Source organism: Caloenas nicobarica, chromosome 10 (assembly GCF_036013445.1).
Source record: "Caloenas nicobarica isolate bCalNic1 chromosome 10, bCalNic1.hap1, whole genome shotgun sequence".
NCBI lineage: Eukaryota > Metazoa > Chordata > Aves > Columbiformes > Columbidae > Caloenas > Caloenas nicobarica.
This window is the reverse complement of record NC_088254.1, coordinates 12,470,376-12,491,958: the sequence shown is the minus strand read 5'-3', so window position 1 is coordinate 12,491,958 and position 21,583 is coordinate 12,470,376. Positions and strand designations below refer to the sequence as shown.

The 21,583-nt window shown below is 39.5% G+C and overlaps 1 protein-coding gene across 1 annotated transcript in view; it reads left to right on the top strand.

Annotated features, from left to right (window-relative positions):
• Positions 1–21,583, top strand: part of FBN1 (fibrillin 1) — a 151,290-nt gene that overhangs the window by 49,776 nt on the left and 79,931 nt on the right. The window contains exons 7-12 of the mRNA XM_065641987.1: positions 2,923–3,120; positions 6,357–6,482; positions 11,798–11,923; positions 15,786–15,944; positions 19,312–19,491; positions 20,797–20,937. Coding sequence (XP_065498059.1) covers positions 2,923–3,120; positions 6,357–6,482; positions 11,798–11,923; positions 15,786–15,944; positions 19,312–19,491; positions 20,797–20,937 — 930 coding nt within the window. The remainder of the gene's footprint in view (positions 1–2,922; positions 3,121–6,356; positions 6,483–11,797; positions 11,924–15,785; positions 15,945–19,311; positions 19,492–20,796; positions 20,938–21,583) is intronic.

The window sequence follows — 21,583 nt, the reverse complement described above, 5'->3', positions numbered from 1 at the left end:
GGAAAATGGTGCAGCTCAAGGACATCTCTCTACTTGTGATACCTTTCTGTTTTCATTTTGCCGTTGTGTTAGTGGAATCCCATTTCCTTTTCCTTCTTGTAGGCCTGCATCTTGTGTCAAAAAAATCTTAAACTCGCTATTGAAATGCTTTAATTTTAGGGCTCTTTTTAATAAGCCTCTGTATTAAAAAAATGGACTTGAAGTGTGGAATTCTGTGTGGCCATAGTTTGGTGTGTACACCCAAATGATAATTTTCTTAGGCATTTTCTGACCTTTAGAATTTTCTATTAAAAATGAAAAGAAAATCTTACTTGTGAAAAGGTCAAAGATGGTATTTGAGAAAACAGAAGGAAAGCTGTGCTCAGCAGAAAACTGAGTATTTAGAATAAAATTTATCAAGACAAAGGATTAGGGGAAAATAAAGTCTATAGTTCTCCACACTAAAAGCTGTGAACTTGGATAATAACAAATAGGAGCTGGATTTTCTTGGGTTTGAGTGCATATTTGACCTACATCTTGCTGGTGAAACCTTGTGGAAAGATTTGCATGATTATAAAGTTAACTTCATTGGGTTCACCATATTTCTAAGTCATATTAGCCATTGCTAAGTCATTTATAGCTTGAAAACAAACAATCGTAAATGCTGATCCATTCATATTCTGCCATAAAATACAAGATGGGTTATTCACTGTTGTCTGACGCCCACTTCCCGCTGTGACAGAGAACAAAATTAGTCCTTTTAAAACCATCTATATATAAACGCCATAGGGACATTCTACAATGAGGGATTTCATTCTGAGGAGGTACACTGGAGATTTCCTGTTGCTGACATAAAAATTGTGGTGTTTCTGAAGAAACTGTCATCCATTGTTGTAATATTGGGAGTTTTGTATCCAGTAGATAGCTCTCTTAGACTTCACTTTGTTCAAGGATGAAGAATCAGGTTTGGAACTAAAATTTTTTAATTGATAGGTATAATTGATCATGGCTTACTCATATTTATTTGTGTGCTGAAGGAATAAGATAAAGCTGGTAATATTTGGTTTTGTACTACATGCTTCCAAAGCAGCTTTTCTACAATGAGAAATGAGAAAGAAGACAACATTACAAAAATGCTTAAAAATGGTGAAAGAAATTGATAGAAGCTGTAGTGTAGAAAATTAATATGGGAAGTAAAGGGACACAATGAGAAAGAGCAAGCAAAAAAAAAGTTACAATGATGAAAAGGAATTAAGTAACCAAGAGTAAGAGAGATGTTATCAGAGATTCTGACCCATTTCATGCTGAGGCTCACAGGACTGCTAGGGAAGAGGTGGGATGAGTGTTCAGTAAATACAGCTATACTGTTTGGAGGGGATAGGACAGAAATTTTATATTTGCAGTCTGATAGCATTTAAGAATGGCATTAAACACCAGTAACTGCATTTACATATTTTTATATGGCTAGTCCAGCTAACCAGCACCAGGGGGACTGAAAAGAGCTAGCTAAACAGTTCTTGTGTCATGCAGGTTAATTCTCCATCAATCTGGAAATACAGGGCAAATTTCAAGAGGCTGGAAGAAAATTATTATATTTCTAATATTTTAAAAGGAAAAGAGATGGTCTGGGTGATTATAGGTCTGTTAAACTGGCAAAAGATAGAACAGCAATTGTAAGGTGTAGTACATAGTTAATGAGGCATAAACAGTATTTAGTGTCATTTATTACAAGTTTATGAGAAATAGGCTTTCAAACTAACTCAGTATCCTTTCTGAGAAGATCACATTTAATTGATGAAGATAATAGTAACAATATAGCACTACTGTAAAGCTTACGTGACTTCTGTGAGCCATTTTATTTATTATATCAACAAGTGGCTTGATTAATCAGAATTATAATATATGGACATAGCATCCCTTTATTGGAATGAAAATTAGTTAAATGATAGATTTCAAGATGCACCTGGTGCAGGGAAATGGGGCAGATTGGAGCAGCATCTGTTCTTACTTCTGCCTTATTTAACACTATTTATCAACTATTTAGTGGAAATGTTATTGTTAGCAAAGTTTGGAAATGGCTCGAAAATTGGAGGAGTTTATAATGTAATGACTGTAAGTGTGGGTTACATAGTGACCTGGGCTGATGAACCTGGTAGCCATTTCAGTACAGACAAATATCAGGTTCATGATTTGCCGGCTCTTCTTACAGGATGCTGGACTCTGTCCTGCTGCACCATAGCACAAAAACATTTAGGGTTGCTTGTCGAGAATGAACCGGAGTGTGCACCCCGGATGTACAGGAGACAGCAGGAGCTGGCAGTGCTGCTGTTTAGTTGTTGCCCTTGGAGAATGGAACAAAATAAAGCCTACTAGTGTTTTATTAACATCTTAGTTTAATTGTGTCTGTTGGCTAAGTGGCCTGTCCTACTATGAAAAATCGAAGCAGATGTGTCACACATGCCCTGCATTCAGCTGTACCCACATATCTGGTATAGTGTATGCCTGAGTATCAGCGAAAACTGTCCTCAAAATACTTCCTGCAGTCTGTATTCTTTTCCCTTGAGACTCATTTGAGAACAAGACTTGTGGAAATAAACATCCTAACTCTTTTATCAGTATTATTTTAATTAATGCACTAAATATTTAAAACAAACTGATGAAAAGACCTCCCAAGCAGCAAAGAGGACCTGCAGAATCTTGAGTTTATAATACTCGTGGTAAAATAGTCACAATGTATTTATAGAGCTGCTTATTTTCAGTGGATTTAAATAAGAAGAAAACTTGAGAAAAATCCTCTGCAGAACACTGCTAAGTAAAATTGTTGGGCTGCTGGGCAATTCATTTGCAGAAGACTTGCCTAAATGTGCTGTTGTTTTGCTTTATTATGAGTTTTGTTGTGTATTTTTATTGTGGTGCTGATTAGGTTTCCTGTCTTTGGCGCAGATTACAGAACCGGCCCTTGCTTTGCTTTGATAACCAACCAGATGTGCCAGGGCCAGCTCAGTGGAATAGTCTGCACAAAAACCCTCTGCTGTGCAACAGTTGGGAGAGCGTGGGGCCACCCCTGTGAAATGTGTCCTGCCCAGCCGCATCCCTGCCGCCGAGGCTTCATCCCGAACCATCGGACGGGGGCTTGTCAAGGTAAGTTAGCGGCAAAGCTTCCCCAAAAGCTGCTGAAATGGTTACTGGATTATTCTTAATTGAGTTATGCTGCTGTGAATAACCTGTCCTAAGCCATTCTCAGCTATATGTGTGAAGAATGGAAAAACATTGTCAGATGCATTACTTCATGATTCAGTGAGTGCCTGATGTTCGAGTGAGTACATTAGTAACTTAGCTCATGTGAGAGCAGTCAGCATCTTAATGAATTTCTCACTGCCAGCAGCCCTTTCCCTTGGTTCCGTAATGGTGTTTTTCTGAGTGTACCACTCGATCGTTCCATGGAGGAATTTATGATGTTTCAAAAAGCACTCAAAACATTCAAAAATCAATCTGTAGCAATACTGTTCCATTTATCTGGTGTGGGATTTTTTAGCTAAAATTTGTTGACTTTGGGTTCAACTTGGGTATCTGTCTTATCTCTTGAGCTAAGAGAGCTGCATCGACCTGGAGAAAACTGCATATTGTGCCATTTCAAATGCCCTATTATTTATTTTATATAATTTTGGAAATGAATTTGCATTTGTTTCAAATTGTAAAATCCACCCAGATGTTGCTTACTTCTTTTTGAGCATGCCTTACCATAGAAAGTCCTTACACTGCTTTTGGCTTTTATTCTAATACTTCCAGCTGTATAAATTCTTTTATTGTCTGGATGTCTGGCAGGAAACAGGAGAAAGTTAACAGGGGCAGCTATGTATTAAACTGATGTGGATTATAAATTCCCAGGACCATATCTTTTGGGCTAGTTTATTTCAATCTGTCTAACGTTTTCTAATAAGTTACAATATTTTTGAAAATAAGGGAGATAAAGATTACAAATCTATGAGTAATTTTATTTAAACACGAAATTCCTACAAAGGACTTCAAGGCATTCCATTGCATTAAAAAATGTAGATATCCTCTGTCAGAGGCCCAATCCTGGTTGGTGCCTGCAGACAGGCATGATGAACTTTGAGATGGGCATGTTTGTGTATGTTGCATAATATGCGCATATTTTGACCTCGAGCATTCTGGCCCCCCCTGTCACTGTAAAGGTCAGAACTAAATTGTACGAAATCTGTGAACTGAGGTTTGGGACATTTCTGAAATCTTATGTGCATAAATATGTGGCCCACACCCCTGAACTCATGCCCCACCTAGTTATATTGTTTGTGTGACAGAAAAGCTGCAGTGACCTCACCAATGGGTTTGTGCGCTTCGGAGTAAAGCTGCTTCTGCTCGCTGCACGTTTCTTAGCATGCAGCTACATTTTTGCTAATCTGTATGTGGTGCCAGCACAGTTTTGGCTCTGTATGTTTGACTTGCACTTTCCAGTTTTCCCTTCTCTTGTAATGTGTTCATAATCTCAACAGATCTGCTATGGAACCACATATTAGCTTTATTTTTCATGCAATTGTACTGAATCCAGTCCTTTTGAAATCAGATAACATCCATTCAGACTGAAGACATTTCAGGGATTTCACATCCATATTCAATCTAAATAAAGGAAAGCAGGTTAAATAAAATCCAGGTTCTCTGAAGAGAAAAAGGAACCGTTATTATTGTGTGGAGAAGTCAGAAAAAATAAAACAGAGGGGAGGGCAAGTTTATTTTTAAAAGTAAATACAATATCGCTGCCCACAGTTTGACTTTGTCTGTCTGGCCGAAAGTTAAATTAATATCACAGCTGAGGTTTTTAAAGGTACAAAGTCGGAAAGTGAAAGCCAAAAGGTGGGATTTTGAAACAGACATCGTGACTCAGGAGCGTGACTTCTATTTTTTTAATTATTTTTTAAGTCAGTACAGTGCCATGAAGTCTGGCTGATGACTGTCAGTAAAGCACAGCATATTGCTGTAGCTCTGGTCCCAGCGGCAGTGTGGCTGTGCCGAGGGCGCTGAGCCTGGGGTAGTTCTCTGTGCCCCCCCAGCATTAGCTCAGGCACAGCACTGCTCTGGCTCTGCTGCTGCATCCTGGCCCGGGGACCTTTCCGTAACGCTGTGCGATGTGGTACACGTCTGCCCCTTGGCCTTCCTCAGACTTCCTACTTGTGGCTCCCAGGGAAATTGCCTCTTGGCCTTTTGTACAGACATAATACTTTGCTTTTCAGACTACAAGACACATTACAGCTGGCTTTCTGGGATTTATAAAGGGAGATTTGAAGGCGTCATCTCCTTCAGCTTGTGTCCATCTCTGTGTTGAAACTGATCCTAGTGTGAAGCCCAAGAATTCAAGAAATGGGGTTTTACCAGCAGGAGCTGGTACTCCTTGGGGAAAGAGGGGAAGCGCAGGCGTTTGGGGTGGAGAGTGGCGAGTTCTCTGTTTGCCCCCAAAGGACCCGGAGCAGCAGACACAGGGCAGCCCTGGGGATGGTGAGCCAGACCTCCACTGTCTCCTATTGCAATGCCACTCCTCCTCCTTAAGTCTCTTTTCTCTAGCTGTTACTAAGCTGTAGCAACACTTCTGCAGCTAAGTGATGACACACATGTTGTGCTAAAATAGCTGTGAGGCCAAAAACTGGGGCCTTTTGAAAATGTTTGTCTTGAGCTTCCTACCTAGCCTGCGACATTGTCTTTGGTGTTTCATTTTCCTGAGTGAAAAAATTAAAAGCAAAGAGAGAAATAAAGGGGAAAAAAACTTTCCAAATTTATCAATGTCTGAGCAGGTCATTAATAATTCCTCCTGAGACATGAATTATGGCTGTGAAACTCCTTGAGTCAAATCCTAAACACAGCTTATGATCATTGGTGCTGATCTGCCTGCCTCTCCGTGAGGCTCCCTCCACGCACATCGCACCCTGCTCCTCCACAGATCCTGCATGTCTTGCCAATAGGCTCTGTAGTGTATGGAATTGTCAAGATTTTCAGAGAGGGAAGTGATTTTGGGTGCCCAGCTTCAGATACTTTAAAGCAACCTGGGTTTTGGCAGGTTGTGTTCTCTGCACACCATTCCCCAGATGTTTTGGAAAAACAAAGCAATAGCAGTGGGATGTTTAATGTCTGTAACAATAATAACCATGTGATTTCTTGCAGAAAATATTTAGAGTAGTGTACTTAATCATACTTTGCACAGAGTAATTACAAAATTAGTGTCTGTCTTCACAAGCAAGTATCATAATATTATGATGGGTGAAGAATGGTTTTAGGCATATTTACTTTAATTTCTGTGTAGACAAATTATTATGGCTGTTCTTGAGAAATGAATTAAAAGTGGCTGTTTTTTCCTTTTTGTATGATAGATGTGGATGAATGCCAAGGCATCCCTGGGATCTGTCAAGGGGGAAATTGCATTAATACTGTTGGATCTTTTGAGTGCAAATGCCCAGCTGGACACAAGTTTAATGAAGTGACACAAAAATGTGATGGTAAGAACTTTTAGAACTTTCTTCTGAAAGAGAAGAGGGAAAAGTCTTCTTTTTGGGGCCAACTTTGTTTAGAAGTTTGTAACAAACTTTCCAGTTTCTTTTGCCTTGAATATGCAAATAGCATTCTTCACAATAAATACGAATAATGGTCCTTTCTCCTTCTAAACCAGAGATTCTTAAATATTGACCCTGCAGTTTTTTTCCAGCCTTTTATTCATGTAACATTTTACAGACTTAAAGGTCCATCTGAAACAAATAAAACATTAAAACTAAAAATATTTTTAACCGATATGTTGCTTTAGAAATGCTTGAGGCACATGTTTCTATGTGGGTCTTTTAACAAAAATGTGTATATGACTAGAAGGTTCAGCACATTTCCACCTACTCAGGCAAACTGTATTTAACACTAATGGGAGTTCAGCACTTCTGAATGAAGATTGCAGGACTATGCTCTAAACTCATCCTTACAGCTGCAGATGTTAGAGAAGGACAAACATTTTAGCTTTCCGTATTGGTCATCTGATTTTGGAAGTACAACAGGTGCTAGATATTAGTGTGGAAATTTGCAGTGCATGATGATGGAATCTTGCTAACTTTTAACTGCGATTTGCTAGTATTTTTTCTCTATAGTGTAATATTCAGGCATAGATGTCTCCTTTGCTTTAAGAGAATTTTGGATACTGTCGTGGTTTGATTGCAGGGTGACAATAAAACCGTGGCAGATGTATTGTTAACCTCCTCTCCCCCCGACTTTCTCCTTCAGCCCCTCCCTCTCCCCGCTTCCCACTAAGGACAGGCGATTGGGAGGGAAAGAAGGACAGAGAGAAGAGAGTTGGAAAAAATTAAAAATGTTTTACTAATGCTACTAATAAAAATAGAGAAAATAATACAAAATATACAAAACCAATCTTGAAAGTCCCGGCAACTGCTCCGGCAGAGGTAGGGCTGGCACCTGAAGTCCTGACCTGGACTCTGCAGCCAACCGGAGCTGGATTCAGTCTGTCACTGGGCCTCAGTTCGCAGGGACAACTTGCAAGGTCCCCTCCCAATGTCAGCCATAAGGAAAAGGGAGGAGATCCTCGTGATCCCCCACTTTTATATGAAGTATGACGTGAATGGGATGGAATACTTTAGTTGGTCGATTTTTCAGTTCACCTGCTGCTTGCACATCTCGCGGGATGCATCATTATCAATGACCTTGCATTCCATTGCTATGTCTACCAAAACATGTACCTAACTTTCAGGAAAACTGCAGTTAGTAAGAAGACTTTGGCTGACAGGGAAATTCACTAAAAGAAAACTTGTTTTTAACAAAACCAGGGCAGATACATAAGGAACGTAGTACTAAAATGTGTCAGTTCCACAGTTTTGGTTAATCTTCTTTACTGTGAAGTCTGGATAATTTTTAAACTCTGACAACTGATTCTCAGTCATTAGATAAAAATTAAATTCAAGCATAAAAGTTGGATAAGTGGTTAGTGATTTGGGAGTGCCAGCTTTCAATATCATAAAGGTGTGTGACTGTGAGAGTAAGATGTTCATGCACCAACCTTTTTTGCATCAGGTGCCTTTAAGGAAGCACTCAAATTTTTTTTAGTAATTTTGAAAGAATTAAGACTTACTCTTTCAAAAGAAATTTCCCTATTTCAAGCAAGACTTCGTAATTTAATCGCAGGTTAGGGAAGGCAATTTCAGAAGAGTTTGTACACAGCATGTTTTCATATTGACTGCCAATGGTTTTGGCAGAAAGCAACCCAGCTTTGGGGTAGAACAACATTGCAAGTGTTTCCTTCTGTGGATGAAGTACCAAGAGCATGGTGAATAGGAAAGACTGAACATGTGCCTTGTTAAGAATTAGTACTTGAAAAACTGAGAACTGTGGGCTTGCATAGGCTGCATTGTATAAACATTCCTGTGGTATTTTTGATTGCTAAATCATGTAAAAACAAACAAACCAAACACAAAAAAACCCCACAAAGAACAAAAAAACCCAAACAACCACCACATTCAGAGCCTGCACTTGGTAATAGTTGAGGGACTGGACCCAAAAACCTGCGATAGCTTGGTTCTTTCCCAAATCCTGCCACAAATTGCCTGCCCCATCTTGTGGAATCTCTTTGGAGTTATTGCCTGGCTGCAAGATAAGATGAAGTTTCCTTTCCTCAATTCCATATCTATACATTTTTGAACCTCAGCAAACAGAGACTTACTTTCAGTACATCTTCATATTGCCTGTATGAAGCAATTTTAGTTAAAGATCTGAAGGTGTGAATACAATTTGGAGAATTAAAAGTAGCACCTTTATACCAGTGGCATGAAATAGGATAGTGATTCAACTGTTAAGAGCACAGTCACATAACAACAGAAAATCCTTTCTGCTTTTTTAAATTATCCCTTCAGGTTTTAAGTTCAAATCTCCAATATAAGATAACATACTTGCCTTGCAGTAATTAATTGGGATTAATTTTAATACATAATAATGAACATCTGATCAAGTGCTTGGTTTAACTTCCTGTCCAGCTAGCAGAACTTCTGGCAGCTGTAATGTGTCCATGGTCACTGATTTAGTAGAACTGGGAGCTACCTGCTGAACTACCAGTAGTGTTTTTTCAGTGGGTCCCTGTTAAAGTAAGGTCATGATTGAAATAGGTGCAATTAGACAATGCAACAAGATGGGAAATGAAGTGTGTTTGCCTAAGTTCTCTTTATATGAGCATAGCTGGTGGAAAACTGTGTTTTAAGTGTTACATTATTTCACTGCTTCATATCACTGTTCCTCTTCCAGTTGCATTAATGCTGAGATAAATAGTTTTTTGTGGTGATTGGGGGGAGTAATTTTTCCTGCAGTGACATTTACATCTGTGAGTACATCGAATATGGTTACCTTTATTAAACTCGCATACTTAACAATGACAATGTTGCTTATATGAATGTCAACACTAATATAAATAGTGAAATACTGTTTGGGTTAAGCTCAACCCTAAAATAAAGTTATGATTTTGGTTTTAAAAAGGTCGGTCTCTATATAAACAGTGGCAATACTGACTTTAAGATAAACATTGGTGAATTTGAGTCAGAAAATGCTTGAATCTGATCCATTTACAATTGCATTTTTCTCTGTTAATTAAGGGCTCTATTCAGACCAAAATTCAATTTCCACATTTTTTGTCACTGAGACTTTTGCGACTCCTGTGGAGTATAATCCTGGAGCAGAAGCCAGCAGTCTCTTAGCAGTGCTCCCAGGGCACTCGGACTTGAGGCTTTGGCAACACCCTTGAAGTAGCACTGCACAAAAAGTCACTCCCCTCTCCCACACCCAGGCAAGGAATGTGACCCACATCACGACAGCTGGCAAGATGCTGGGGAGGAATGTGTGCGCAGGGGGCCCAAGGCCCCGTGCCACTTGGGGTGGGTTGGTCCGTGAGGTCTGGTTATCCGTATGCCATCCCAGGCCCTCTACTCCTTTCCTGCCAAGGCAAGGGGTCACAAAGGCGTTAGAGCATCCAGTGCTTTAGCTAGGGGGAGAGGAGTTGATAATTTTTATGCTATTGAATTTTTGTATTGCTGTCTTCACAGGAGAAGCAGAACAGAGATCCTTTCTACTTGCTAAAATGCTCATTAACGGTCCTGTGGGACTTTGGGTGTTCCCCCATCTGTTGGGGCCAAATTCCAGTTTAGGCGTTACATTTAAATTCCTCCAATCATTTTTAATGACTACGATATTATTCACTCCTTGCCTTGGTGTGTTGGGTGGTGTTGCAGTATTTTGTCTCAGAAATTTTTGTGGCTGGTGAAATCATTATTCCAGCCATGTGTCTAACGGTTTGTAGATCTCTAGAGGAGAGCCTGCATAGAGTCCTGTGAGGCCACGATTTCTGGCTTGATTCTCCCTGTTGAGAGAGCAACTGGTTGATTGTAGGTGGATGTGACAGGCAGTTGTCATTGATCACTCTAGAGCGGGGGTGTCAAACTCATTTTCACTGGGAGTCACGTCAGGAGGAGTAGTTACATTCATACAATCCTAAAATTACATTTGGCCCTTTGAAGGCAACCGTGAGGCTGACATGGCCCGCAGTGAAAATGCGTTTGACACCCCTGCTCTGGAGCATAACCTCCCTTTTTGTGCTGCTTGGCTGACTCTTCCTGTAAGTACCATGGAAAAAAGCGAGCTGTTTTTAAGCTCAACTGGACTCCAGGTTCCTAGAAGATGAGAGCAGTGCTAAGTTGATACATCTGCATTTGTTAAGAGAGTCACTGGAAACCAGGGGGGAAGTGACTGCACATCTCAGGCGGGCTACTGATGGTAATTAAGGAGCAGTTGGAGCTGGCATAGGTTGTTATTCACATGACTGCAGATAACATAACCTCCTAGCTGAGGAAGAAACCATTCAAGTTCCCTCTGTTCATGTATGCAGCTATGGTCAGGTAAAAGAAGGTATTTGTTAGGTTTTTTTCTGCAGACTTTGAAAATCTTTCTGCATTGGATCTATGATGATGATTTAGTAGGTGGATTGAGATTTGTTATTGAAGAAAATAGTGATATAGACCTTTATTTTAAAATCACTGACATAAATCTAAGGGAAATTATGGACATTGCCTGACTCCTGCAGTAGATATTTCAGTTTCTGTCTAGAAATCTGTTGAAACTTCAGAATGTTCACTTGGTGAAGAAAGCCAGGAAAGGTCATTTTTGTTCCCTGCAGTCATCCTGCTTGAGCTATAATCCTGTCAGATTGCATTAGTTCAACAGTGCCTATCTGCTCAGAGCTTTTTTTATGAGGGATTTTTAGAAAACCCCAAGTGCAGCAAGAAGGATGGGCAATTCAGTAGGTGCTGCAGTTCCCTTTGAGTCAGTATTGAGCCATTGCATCAGTATGGTGCCAGGGGATGCTGTGCTGCTGGAAATACCATGAGACATAACAATTAAGCTTCTGATCACTATGATCATTACAGGCCCTATGACAATTTTCTTAATTCTAGTGTGCAGAATTCAAACTGAAGGGGTTATGGTTTACTTACAGCCAGTAAATCTCCTCTGCAGTTCAGGATTTTCATCTGTCATTATTAAGCAGTAAAACAAACTCTCTGGCTTTTTGCACTTTACAGATACAATATTTTCTTAGGTTCTGTTTCACTGGTGTTTATAAGATGCCTAACAAAAGGTCCTGATTCAAAACTGCTGATTATGGCCCTAGTACCGAAGTTAGGAGGGGTCTCAGACCACACTGAATTTGATCATTAATACTAATTCTAAAATGCCTGTTCTTGTGCCAGAACTGAGCTAACCTGCCCCTGCTTCTCTTTTTGCCTTGAAGATGTTGATGAATGCAGCACTATTCCTGGAATTTGTGATGGAGGAGAGTGTTCAAACACAGTTAGCAGTTACTTCTGCAAGTGTCCTCCTGGGTTTTATACAGCTCCTGATGGCTTAAAGTGCATAGGTGAGTAGAATCCTGTAAATAATAGGACAGTAGGTGTCATGAATGTTCATGAATATCTAAAATGGGTAACAGTGTCCCAGAAATGTATTTCAGCTTGTGATCTTGAACTCTTTCTTTTATATAGAAGTACACCATATGCATATATATATATATTCTGAAATGAGTTTTCCATTTGCAGGATGTGTTTCCTCTTTCCCTCTTCATTGTGACTTTTCCTTTCATTTTTCTTATTACAGATTTACTGTTATGCCATATTTGTTGCCTTAAAATAGGCAGAATTTTTTACTAGATCTCCTTGATAGCCTTGCTCTCGTTTGTCTTTGATTTAGTCCTTGTTCTATTCAGCAGCCATTTAGGAAAGTAAATATACTTGATAAAGAAGGCAATCACCTCAAACAACTTTTTAATTTTTTCCTTCATTTCAAGTGCGATGACCTTAATGCAGATATTTTTCATTAAAGGAAGTAGTGTGATAAGCTGAGTGTGTGACATTTGTATCCGCTTTCATGATGATGATGATTTGGCAGGGCTGTTCTTTCAGGCTTTCACTGTGACAGAGCAGAACCTGTCTTCCAAAGGCCAGAACTGGAACCAAAAGACTGTGTTAATTAAATGACTGCGACTGCAGTACCAAAGCCATGAAAAAGTACTGTTATCACGTATTGCCTCTGGGAAGCATACAACCTGCTCTGAGGCAGATCGAGTATTCAATTTTTTTTTCTCATTTTTTACAAGTAATTTCTTTTTTCACTGCCAGTGCTGAATTTTGAGCAATTATTGTCATTTGAGAATCAAATAGAAGGTTTATTTCCTCAGTTTTGGCTTGTTTATTTAAAAGCTCATACACAGTGCCAGGACTTGGGTTCAACAGAGCACCTTGTGTTTAACACCTTTGGTAGAAAATCATTTGGGAAAAAAATGAAAAAAAAAAAGCTTCACAATAAAAGTACCAAATAATATTAACCTCCCCAAGAGATCTGGAAGTAGTTTGGGTTATGATTAATTTTGAATGGTGCCATTCTATTTCTGCAGGTTGTGAGAAATGAACTATATTTCTTCCATTGTCAAGAACAGCATTTTGGTAGATTGGATCCATACTGTACACTTAAAATACCAGTGGGAGTTGCTTTTATAGCTTCAGATTAATAGGTCCTAAATGATTGTGGATCATGAAATCATTGGTTGCTGCTTGTACTTAATAGTTATGAAGCAGATTCACCTTTCTGTTCACAAAAAAATTCTAGAGATGCACAACATGCTTTAAACTTTTTATAGCCACTGCTCACTCAGGACTGCCCAACATTCACACCCAGGTTATATTCCCGCGGTTTTCCAGCCTTTTTTATCCACTGTATTTGTAGGCTGAAATAGTGCAGCTAAAGAATGGGTTATTTAAATGATGACAGGCAGTGTTAAGTAATACGCCAGACTGTGAGCCATCATTAAAATTTTGGCTTTGTGTCCAAAGCAGAACGTGCTAAATGGGAAGCACTATTAATTATCAGCAGATATTTCGGATTCGTGTCTAATATGGAGACTACATACTTGCTGTATTACCCAGAACAGAGCCCAAATCTGTATTTGAGCCAGGCAAAACATCTAATCTTGATTTAATCACAACATGCTTGTCTTAAGTGAAAAGTATTAGCTGAATGTGTCTATTCTGTTAGACATGAGGAAGTGCTTCTGAGAAATGTATCCCTCATGGGACTGGAACTGATGGTACTGGAGCCAAGCACCCAAAGAACCATGAGTTCTGTTATTACGAACCTTAAAAACTGGAATAGGCGAAGCAAAGATAATATCTCCTAGAGCTAAAGAGCAGAAACAAGAGCAGGACATCTCAACCCAAAGATGTGAAGAGTGCTATGAAGAAAGCTGCTAGCCCGTACTTCTAGCTGACATAAATTTGTTTGATCTCCCTTCCTTCCCTCCTTCCCTCCTTCCCTCCTTCCTTCCCTCCCACATTTTTCTTGCACGTTATTTTCATGGTGATTTTTTGCCCTTTCAAAATACTATTTTTTTGACTGAAAAATATTAAAATATTAAAAGCTGAAAGAGTAAAAAAGTTGTTTCCTGCTGGTTTTGCTGGTTTTATGTGTTTTGCCATTTGGAACAGAAAATGACAGAAGAAAAAAAGAAAAAAATCACTTCTGATTAGGAATGTGGAAAAATCTGGCATTTTTCTCAGAAACTTACAGCCATTTTCTGAAAATGATGTGCCTTTTAGATAAGCTCTTATACCTCGAGGTAGACAAAGATGTTTGCTGTGTGTTTACCTTTTTATGGCACATTGTGTGCTTGCATGGATCTCATGTAGATCCTTTTTCCACTTCTGCCCATTACTACTTTTAAGTGTTTCAAAATGCGATACTGACCAAAGCTGAGAAGGATGAGTTACAGAGGATGATGACAGGGTTGTTAGGGGACTTCCTTCCTCATCATCCACCCACCATCACACCAGGCATCTGAATATCTCTCCCCTCCATATGAAGACCAAAATTTTAACAGATGCAGCAGGGAACAGTTTGTATCAGAGCTTTATTTCATTTTTTAAATGGTAGATTAAGGACTGTATGTGTTTGGCAGTTTAGTTGGGTACCAGGAGAAAATGGAGGACCAGTAATAGAACTGAGTAGATTTTGTTTTTTCCCTGTTTCAGATTTCCGTTATATGATAATATGAGTGAACTAACTAAATTTTGGAAGCAAAGGCCAACTGCTTCTTTTAGCTGTACTGCCAGTAATATCCGTGTTCAGGGTTCCAGCTAATAAAAGGCAGAACCATCACAGACTCTCCCAACATATCACTATATATCAATTTCCTCAAAATAATAAGAAACTTCCCTGCTTTTTTTTATATCCACTAGAATAGCTAGTAAACTCTGGAAAGCACTGTTACTAGACAGATGAGCCCACCATGCCCTGGATAACTGACATACTGTTTCTTTAGGGAATGGTGTCTGCTCTTGTAAGGTTATATCTGCAACTTTTTCCTCTACATTTTGACAGCAACTGTTTGTGTACTTTAGAAACAAACTTGGTCTGGTGTATTGTGCAGCATCAAATTACACCACAGCTTATGTTGAGTTTGACATGATGTGACATATTGTGAAACAATTGCTCAGAGCTTCAGATTGTATCACAAGATTTTTTATTTTTTTAAATTTTTGCTCTCATCCACATTTTCTCTCGCTTCTCTGAGCTGGGGGATCTCTGTGCAATGTTGTCAGAGCTGAGAGTATGAAATCTGAGTACAGGACGTTCTTTATACAGCACATGCTCACCCTTTTGAGACGCGAGGCCAGCATATCTCCATAAACAATGCGACGGCACCAGTTAAAGCCGTGTTGCTCTTTCTTGCCTGCAAGCCTATATCTTGTCAAATCACTACATGCTTCAGCTGGGGAAGCCATGGCTAATGAAAAATGAATTAATGCTTTGAGAGCTGCAGTGCTGTAAGTTTATTGCTCTACATCAGTGGCTTTCAAATCAAAGCTTCAACAGAATTTATCTGGTACTATCTTTAATAGTACAGCACTGCAATTTTTCTTTGGGGGCACAGAAGCATATTCTATTATATACTGAATACACATTTCTGTTCTATTTTTGCCTTAATTAATTCATTGCTGTTCCATATTTCACTTCAGCTTTCTCACAGGAGGTGTTACATCTGAATCCAAAGCAGCCCAAATATTACCAAGATTTTTCTGGTTTTCTGCCTTTCGTTTTCTGATTGTTGTAATGTTGCAAGTGCTATGTCATTGATGATGTTGTCATCCAAGAAAAACGGGACCTTTCCCTTTTGTGAAAGTCACATTCCTCACTGGTCTGATGACATATCCACTTCTTTCTCTTGGTAGATGTGCGTCCTGGATACTGCTTCTCTACTCTGACCAACGGGCGCTGTGGCAATCAGCTCCCCCAGCCTTTGTCCAAAATGCAGTGTTGCTGTGACAGCGGCCGATGCTGGTCTTCTGGTGCAGCCGCCGCTCCTGAAATGTGCCCGATCAGATCCACTGGTATGAACCCACCTGTATTCTTAAGAGTGTAGTTGAACACTGAATGAGGCAGTGATTTTCTTTTATCAGTAATGTTTTCATTAAAGAACTACAGAGAATGGTTGAGGCTGGAGGGCACCTTGGGATATCGTTTTGTCCAACTCTCTTGCTGAAAGCAGAGCCTCCTATGGCAGGTTGCTCAGGACCCCCGGGAGGCTAGGGCAAGCAGACATAAACAAAAGATTTTATCTGTTGCTAATTAATGTTTTGCAGCCTGGTTATTCTGACCTTACCTGATTCAGATTTTGTTTTTGACATCCTCTTCAGGCTCAAGTTACTTCCTCCAGAGCCTTCTAATAGATCCCTATTCCCTCTGCGGTTTCATTCTCATTGGAAAACTGAGGTTTCCTTCCTCTTAGGCCTAGCTTTCTGAGGTGCCATTTATTTCCTAAATTTTGGCACAGAACATGATATCTGCCTGCTACCAAAATGTGCTGTACTTTATCGTCTCCCTGTGTGTTGAGATCCCCAGATAATGTGAGATTGGAGTTTAGAGAGAATGGTGAGCAGATTTGTGAAACTAAGAGTGAGGGAGTGGAGGGAAGATGTTTTTGAGATTGTTTAATACTGGAGACCTAATGAAATGCTTTAGAAAGAAAGAATAAAAGAAGCTTAAGGATTGATGGGAGGAGCTCAAGGGAGCAGAGGAGCTCAAGGGAGGTGCAGAGTTTAGGGAGGAATGGGGCTTGTAATGCTATAGCAGCGTAACTCTGAAGAAATTGTCAGAGGTCATGTATGGGAGGGTTTATTATCCTTGTTTTTAATCCTTTGAGTGAAACTGCGTAATACTGGAGCAGAGATCTATGATCAGAATTTTTGGAAGACTCTTCCTGGTTCTGTCACTATCTCATTAATAATATTTAAAGATGTTACGTGTCCAAGACTGGCTAGAATAATGCTAACAAAGTAGTATAATCTATTGATGCTCATCTGAAATAGGAAGACAAGGAGAAAGCTTTCAATCTTAACACAGTCTCTGTTTTCTTTACATACTTTCTAATTATTCATATCTAACTGGTGAATAAACTGGGTGGAAAAGTGAAGTAATTTGGCCAAGGCCGCAGACTGAGACGTGGTGGAGAAGGAGCTAAAACCAGGACTTCCTGAATCATAAATCCATGCAAGGTCTTTCAGATCAGGGTTACATGCCACTTCTTTTTTTTTTTCCTCTTCTTTTTTGAATGAGTATATAAATTGTGACTATAAATTACTCTTTTCAAAAGTGCTTTGAAATTCTTTGAAAGGCCTTACATGTATGCAAGGTATTGCTGTTATTATTTAATCAAGTTCGGTTATTCCTTAATGTATCCTGAGAAAGCAAGATGAGGAATTTAGAGCTGTCAGTGGCCCAAAGTCTCTCTAACTTTGAAATGGAAATTTACTGCAATATAAAGTGGAGCACTAGATGCATAATGTAACTAAGCGGTTGCATTTTCAATGTGGGCAGCAGATCCAGATGTTTCTATAAAACAGGCTGTTTATTGCTAGAAATTATACATGGAGATTAAAGTTGCCATAAAAAAAAAGACTTGCACTGTATTTCTTTTCATAACATGGCAATAATCATTTATGTGGAATGATGGGGTTTACCATTGACGCTATAAATACTTTAAAAGTGGTATCTCAGGCATCCAGCCATGTGCGCATTCAATTCTCACCTCAGCAGTCGCTTCATGTGTGCTAATTCCATTCAACCGATGGGCAGCCCCAAGGCTGTGACATCTTTTTGCACAGAAGGACCAGGCTCCTGGTGGCTTGGCTTTGGATAATTGGGTATTACCAATCTAGAGTAAAAAAGAAATATTGTTTCTTTTACAAAGACTGATCAGTGGGTTGTAGAGAATGTGCGATTAGAGAATTGACTATTAAAACCACCATTATTAGTAAACATTTGCATATTAGAACTTGTGTGTGTACATACACAGACACTGTTTCTTCCGAATGTCTCTGTTTTCTCACAGGTAGACCACTGATTGAGAGTAGATTCAGCTTACATATGAATAGGCAAAACAGAAAGCTAGGGGAAAAAAACAAATAAGCAGAATACAAGACATAATACAATAAAATCTTCTTGGGAATGAGTTAAAGATTAAAATTTCTCTAAGGAACAATAGAGGGAAATGTGGTGGCACATGAAACAAACAGATCACCTAAGAGCGTTAAAATAAATGCAAATATCGTAATCAGGAAAAGCAGAACTTTAGGCTACCACATTTATTTAACAAATCCCCTGTCATTTGGGAAGAGCTTCTAATGTGTTTTACAGGTGGAAATAGAAGTGAGATTAAAGTGTTGAAGGCTGAAATATCCAGCTTAGTTCTCCCAACACTGAATTTATTTTTCAGTTCTCATTTTTTATATTGTTTCAGGAATTCATGCATCTCTAGCATTTTGTTTTCATTATATAATTCCTCTTCCCTGTTGTGCCACAAACTTTTAAAGTTCAAAGATATTGTCTGCACAAATAGTTATATACCCACAAATTGTGGACATGAATTAGGTCAGCTGGAAATGTGGTCTTTAATTGTGATACTCTGTGTGCATTCTTTGGATCACAAGTTCCAAACCCACACTTCCCAAAGACAAAAGATTCGGGGGCAGGAGGAAAAATGGGGCAGTAGGGCAGATGCCACTAATAGAGATAAACAATAGGAGAATGCAAAATAGACCATTTTTCCTTCGTCTCGGGAAGGATGAACTCGGTGTGGATCTGAGGCGGTTTCTCTTTGTCTATACTCTGTAGACTGCACCTCATTTGGTTTCTGCTTTTATTGGCTAACTTCATTTTCACAGGGAAATAGTATTAGTGTATTCTTTCTCTAATTGTTTTTGCCTCATTGCTTATATTTATATTTCTTTGTTTTCGGAGGTTAACATTTAAGAAATCCAGTTGAAACTGGGCTTTTTTCCCTGTTCAGTATTTTTCTAACTCTGTGGCAAGCTTTGTATTAAATTAACTTAGGATCGAGTCCAAAAGTCCTTCTCTAGGTAAACTTCTCACTGGGTTCATTAAAGATTTTGCCTGAAAGAAGACTAAGTAGGTTAAGATCAGGTCCCCGCCTCACTGTTCGATTTTGTATCCAGAATGTCAGTTATGTTATCTTCTTACTAACAGTCTTCTGATAAGTAGTATTGATATCCTCCTATGGATTAATGACTCAATTCATAGAACAAAGCTTTTTACTATGAAGGAAATATATAAGCACAGATTTTCCAGATTATTTAAAGTTTTTTATTGCTAATCTGAAACACTGCAAAAATGAGGAGAGTTGGATTGAACGGAAAGGCTAGAAGAGTCTAAACCAGCATTCATGTTTTCACGTTTCAGATGAGTATCGCAAATTGTGCACAGTAGCTGCTCTGCTGCCAGCAAGACCTGACCTTCCTCCGGGCCGTCCTGACCTTCCTCCGGGTCGTCCTGATGTTGTCCCTCCACCACTCCTTCCTGGGATTTACCCTCCTCAACAGCCAGAAATCGTCTATCCATCTCGGGTTCCACCACCTCATGGTAAAAAGGAAATAATAAACTTTCCCTGCACCATTTGCATTTCGCTTCTTTCAAAACATGTTTCTCAGGGGCAGTGGGCTCACTTCAGCTCTTGGTAGCTTTTGCTTACTTTATATTGACGTATAGTCTCTGGATATCCTTCTAATCACAGCCTGGTTACCATGTGTCTTACAGCAAGTGTACCTCATTGGTAGTGTTTTCCCTGTTAAGACAGGATTAAAAAATTACATCGTCACTGCCTGTACTGGGGCCTGTGTATAGTAGCAGTTACATTACTGTTATTTTAAGGCTGTTGTGAGCTTTGCTGCATATCAACATTGAGGAACGTGAACAGCTCTTTGACTAGGTTGTGATAGTTATTTGAAGAGCCTGGCTGGGAGAAAGCAGCTTCTTTCAGGTTGTTTCAGGTTGTAGGAATTGCACCGAAAAAAGTACGAGTCTGCTGGACACTGCGGCTGACTCAATGTGAAGAAAGAACTTTTTCAGTGAAACACACGGATAGGTTAGGTTTCTCTAAAGTAAGGAGGCAGCCAGAGCAGAATACCCATATATTCCTTATTCTGTCCCTTGCTGAGGGAATTTATTACATGCCCATATAGCCTGCAGTAGTTAAGTGCCACCTGAAATCATTTGGCACAGCCACATACTCTCCTGCAAGTAAACATAGGCTCATTTCGTCCATGCTCTGTGCAGATGCAAGCAGGCTCTGCTTGCACCGGCACCAGCTGAAACTATTTATTCTTGATTTAGCACCAAGCTGAGCTAATAAGCCTAAGAGGCAAAGTATGTTAACTGGGGCCTAACACTGCACTGACGTAGCTGCACAGCTTCTGGTCAGCTCGGAGCACAGACAGAGCCAGCTCACGTCTGCCTGCCAAAGACCGTATAGGCATATACCTTCCAAGGGTATCCCTGCCCTCCTTTTGCTCTGTTGTCTATGGAAACGTTGATAACAACCAGTCTGCCCACTCTTTGCTGCTGTGGGCTTTTAGCAGAGTCCTTGCAGCACCACGTTCCTGGTTTACCACTAGGTATGAGCAGTCTCTGTCCTCCTTTGTCTGGCAAAAGACCAAAACAGGATCAGACTTGCCACAATGAAAAAATCAGTGGTTGCTAACTGTTTTCCGACAAATCTCTAAGAGTCAAAGTGCTGTCTTTGCTCTCCCAATTCTGATTTTACTATGTAATTCATATTGTGATGGAAGGCAAATGTTTACTTTTAATGGAAAATGCTGTACAAGTTACAGATTACCAAAAATGATTATGATGAACTATTAAAATATTTTTCCAACTCTATTATTTCAGTGATCTTGCCGGTGAACTTCACCGACTATTGCCAACTGTTCCGACATCTCTGCCTTAATGGGCGCTGTATTCCCACTCCTGGGAGCTACCGCTGCGAGTGCAACAAAGGATTCCAACTGGATGTTAGAGGAGAATGCATTGGTATGTGGTTTTCTGCTGTAAATCACAGAGGGGAATTTTGTTTTAAAGAAAAAAAATTGTTTTCCACACAATGTAATAACTCAGTGTTCTTAAGTAAAATAACCCCCCTCCAAAAAAAATCACCCAGTAAACAGACTTCCAAGAACTAATTGCTTTCAACTGCGAACTTATTTTTACAGCAGTTTTGCCTTTAAGACAGTATTTAATGAATCTTGTACTTACCACAAAATTATACAGAAGTAAGAATTTCTTCTTTTACTAACCTGTGACTATGTGTTTATTAGTGATTGAAAATAACCTCTTTAAAATGCTACCAGCTCTTTGAGTATGGAAATGACCTATTGTAAAAAAAACCCCAAACCCAAACACAAACCACAAAACAACAAACAACAACACAAAAAGCCCCACCAAAAAAACCCCAAACCACAAAAAACCCAACAGCAGTCATGATCTCTGTCTTAGGAAGATGTACAAGTCCTCTTTCAGCTCATCAGGAGTATCTTGTTGGGTGCTTGAGCCCTTTAATTTTGGAACTCAGCCAGAGCTTGATAAATAGGAACAAGGATTAGGTGTCACTTACATGCAAGATTTTGCTTCTGTCAAAATCTACGACCCCAGCAGGGCTGGGAATTTGGAGGTGTGTGAT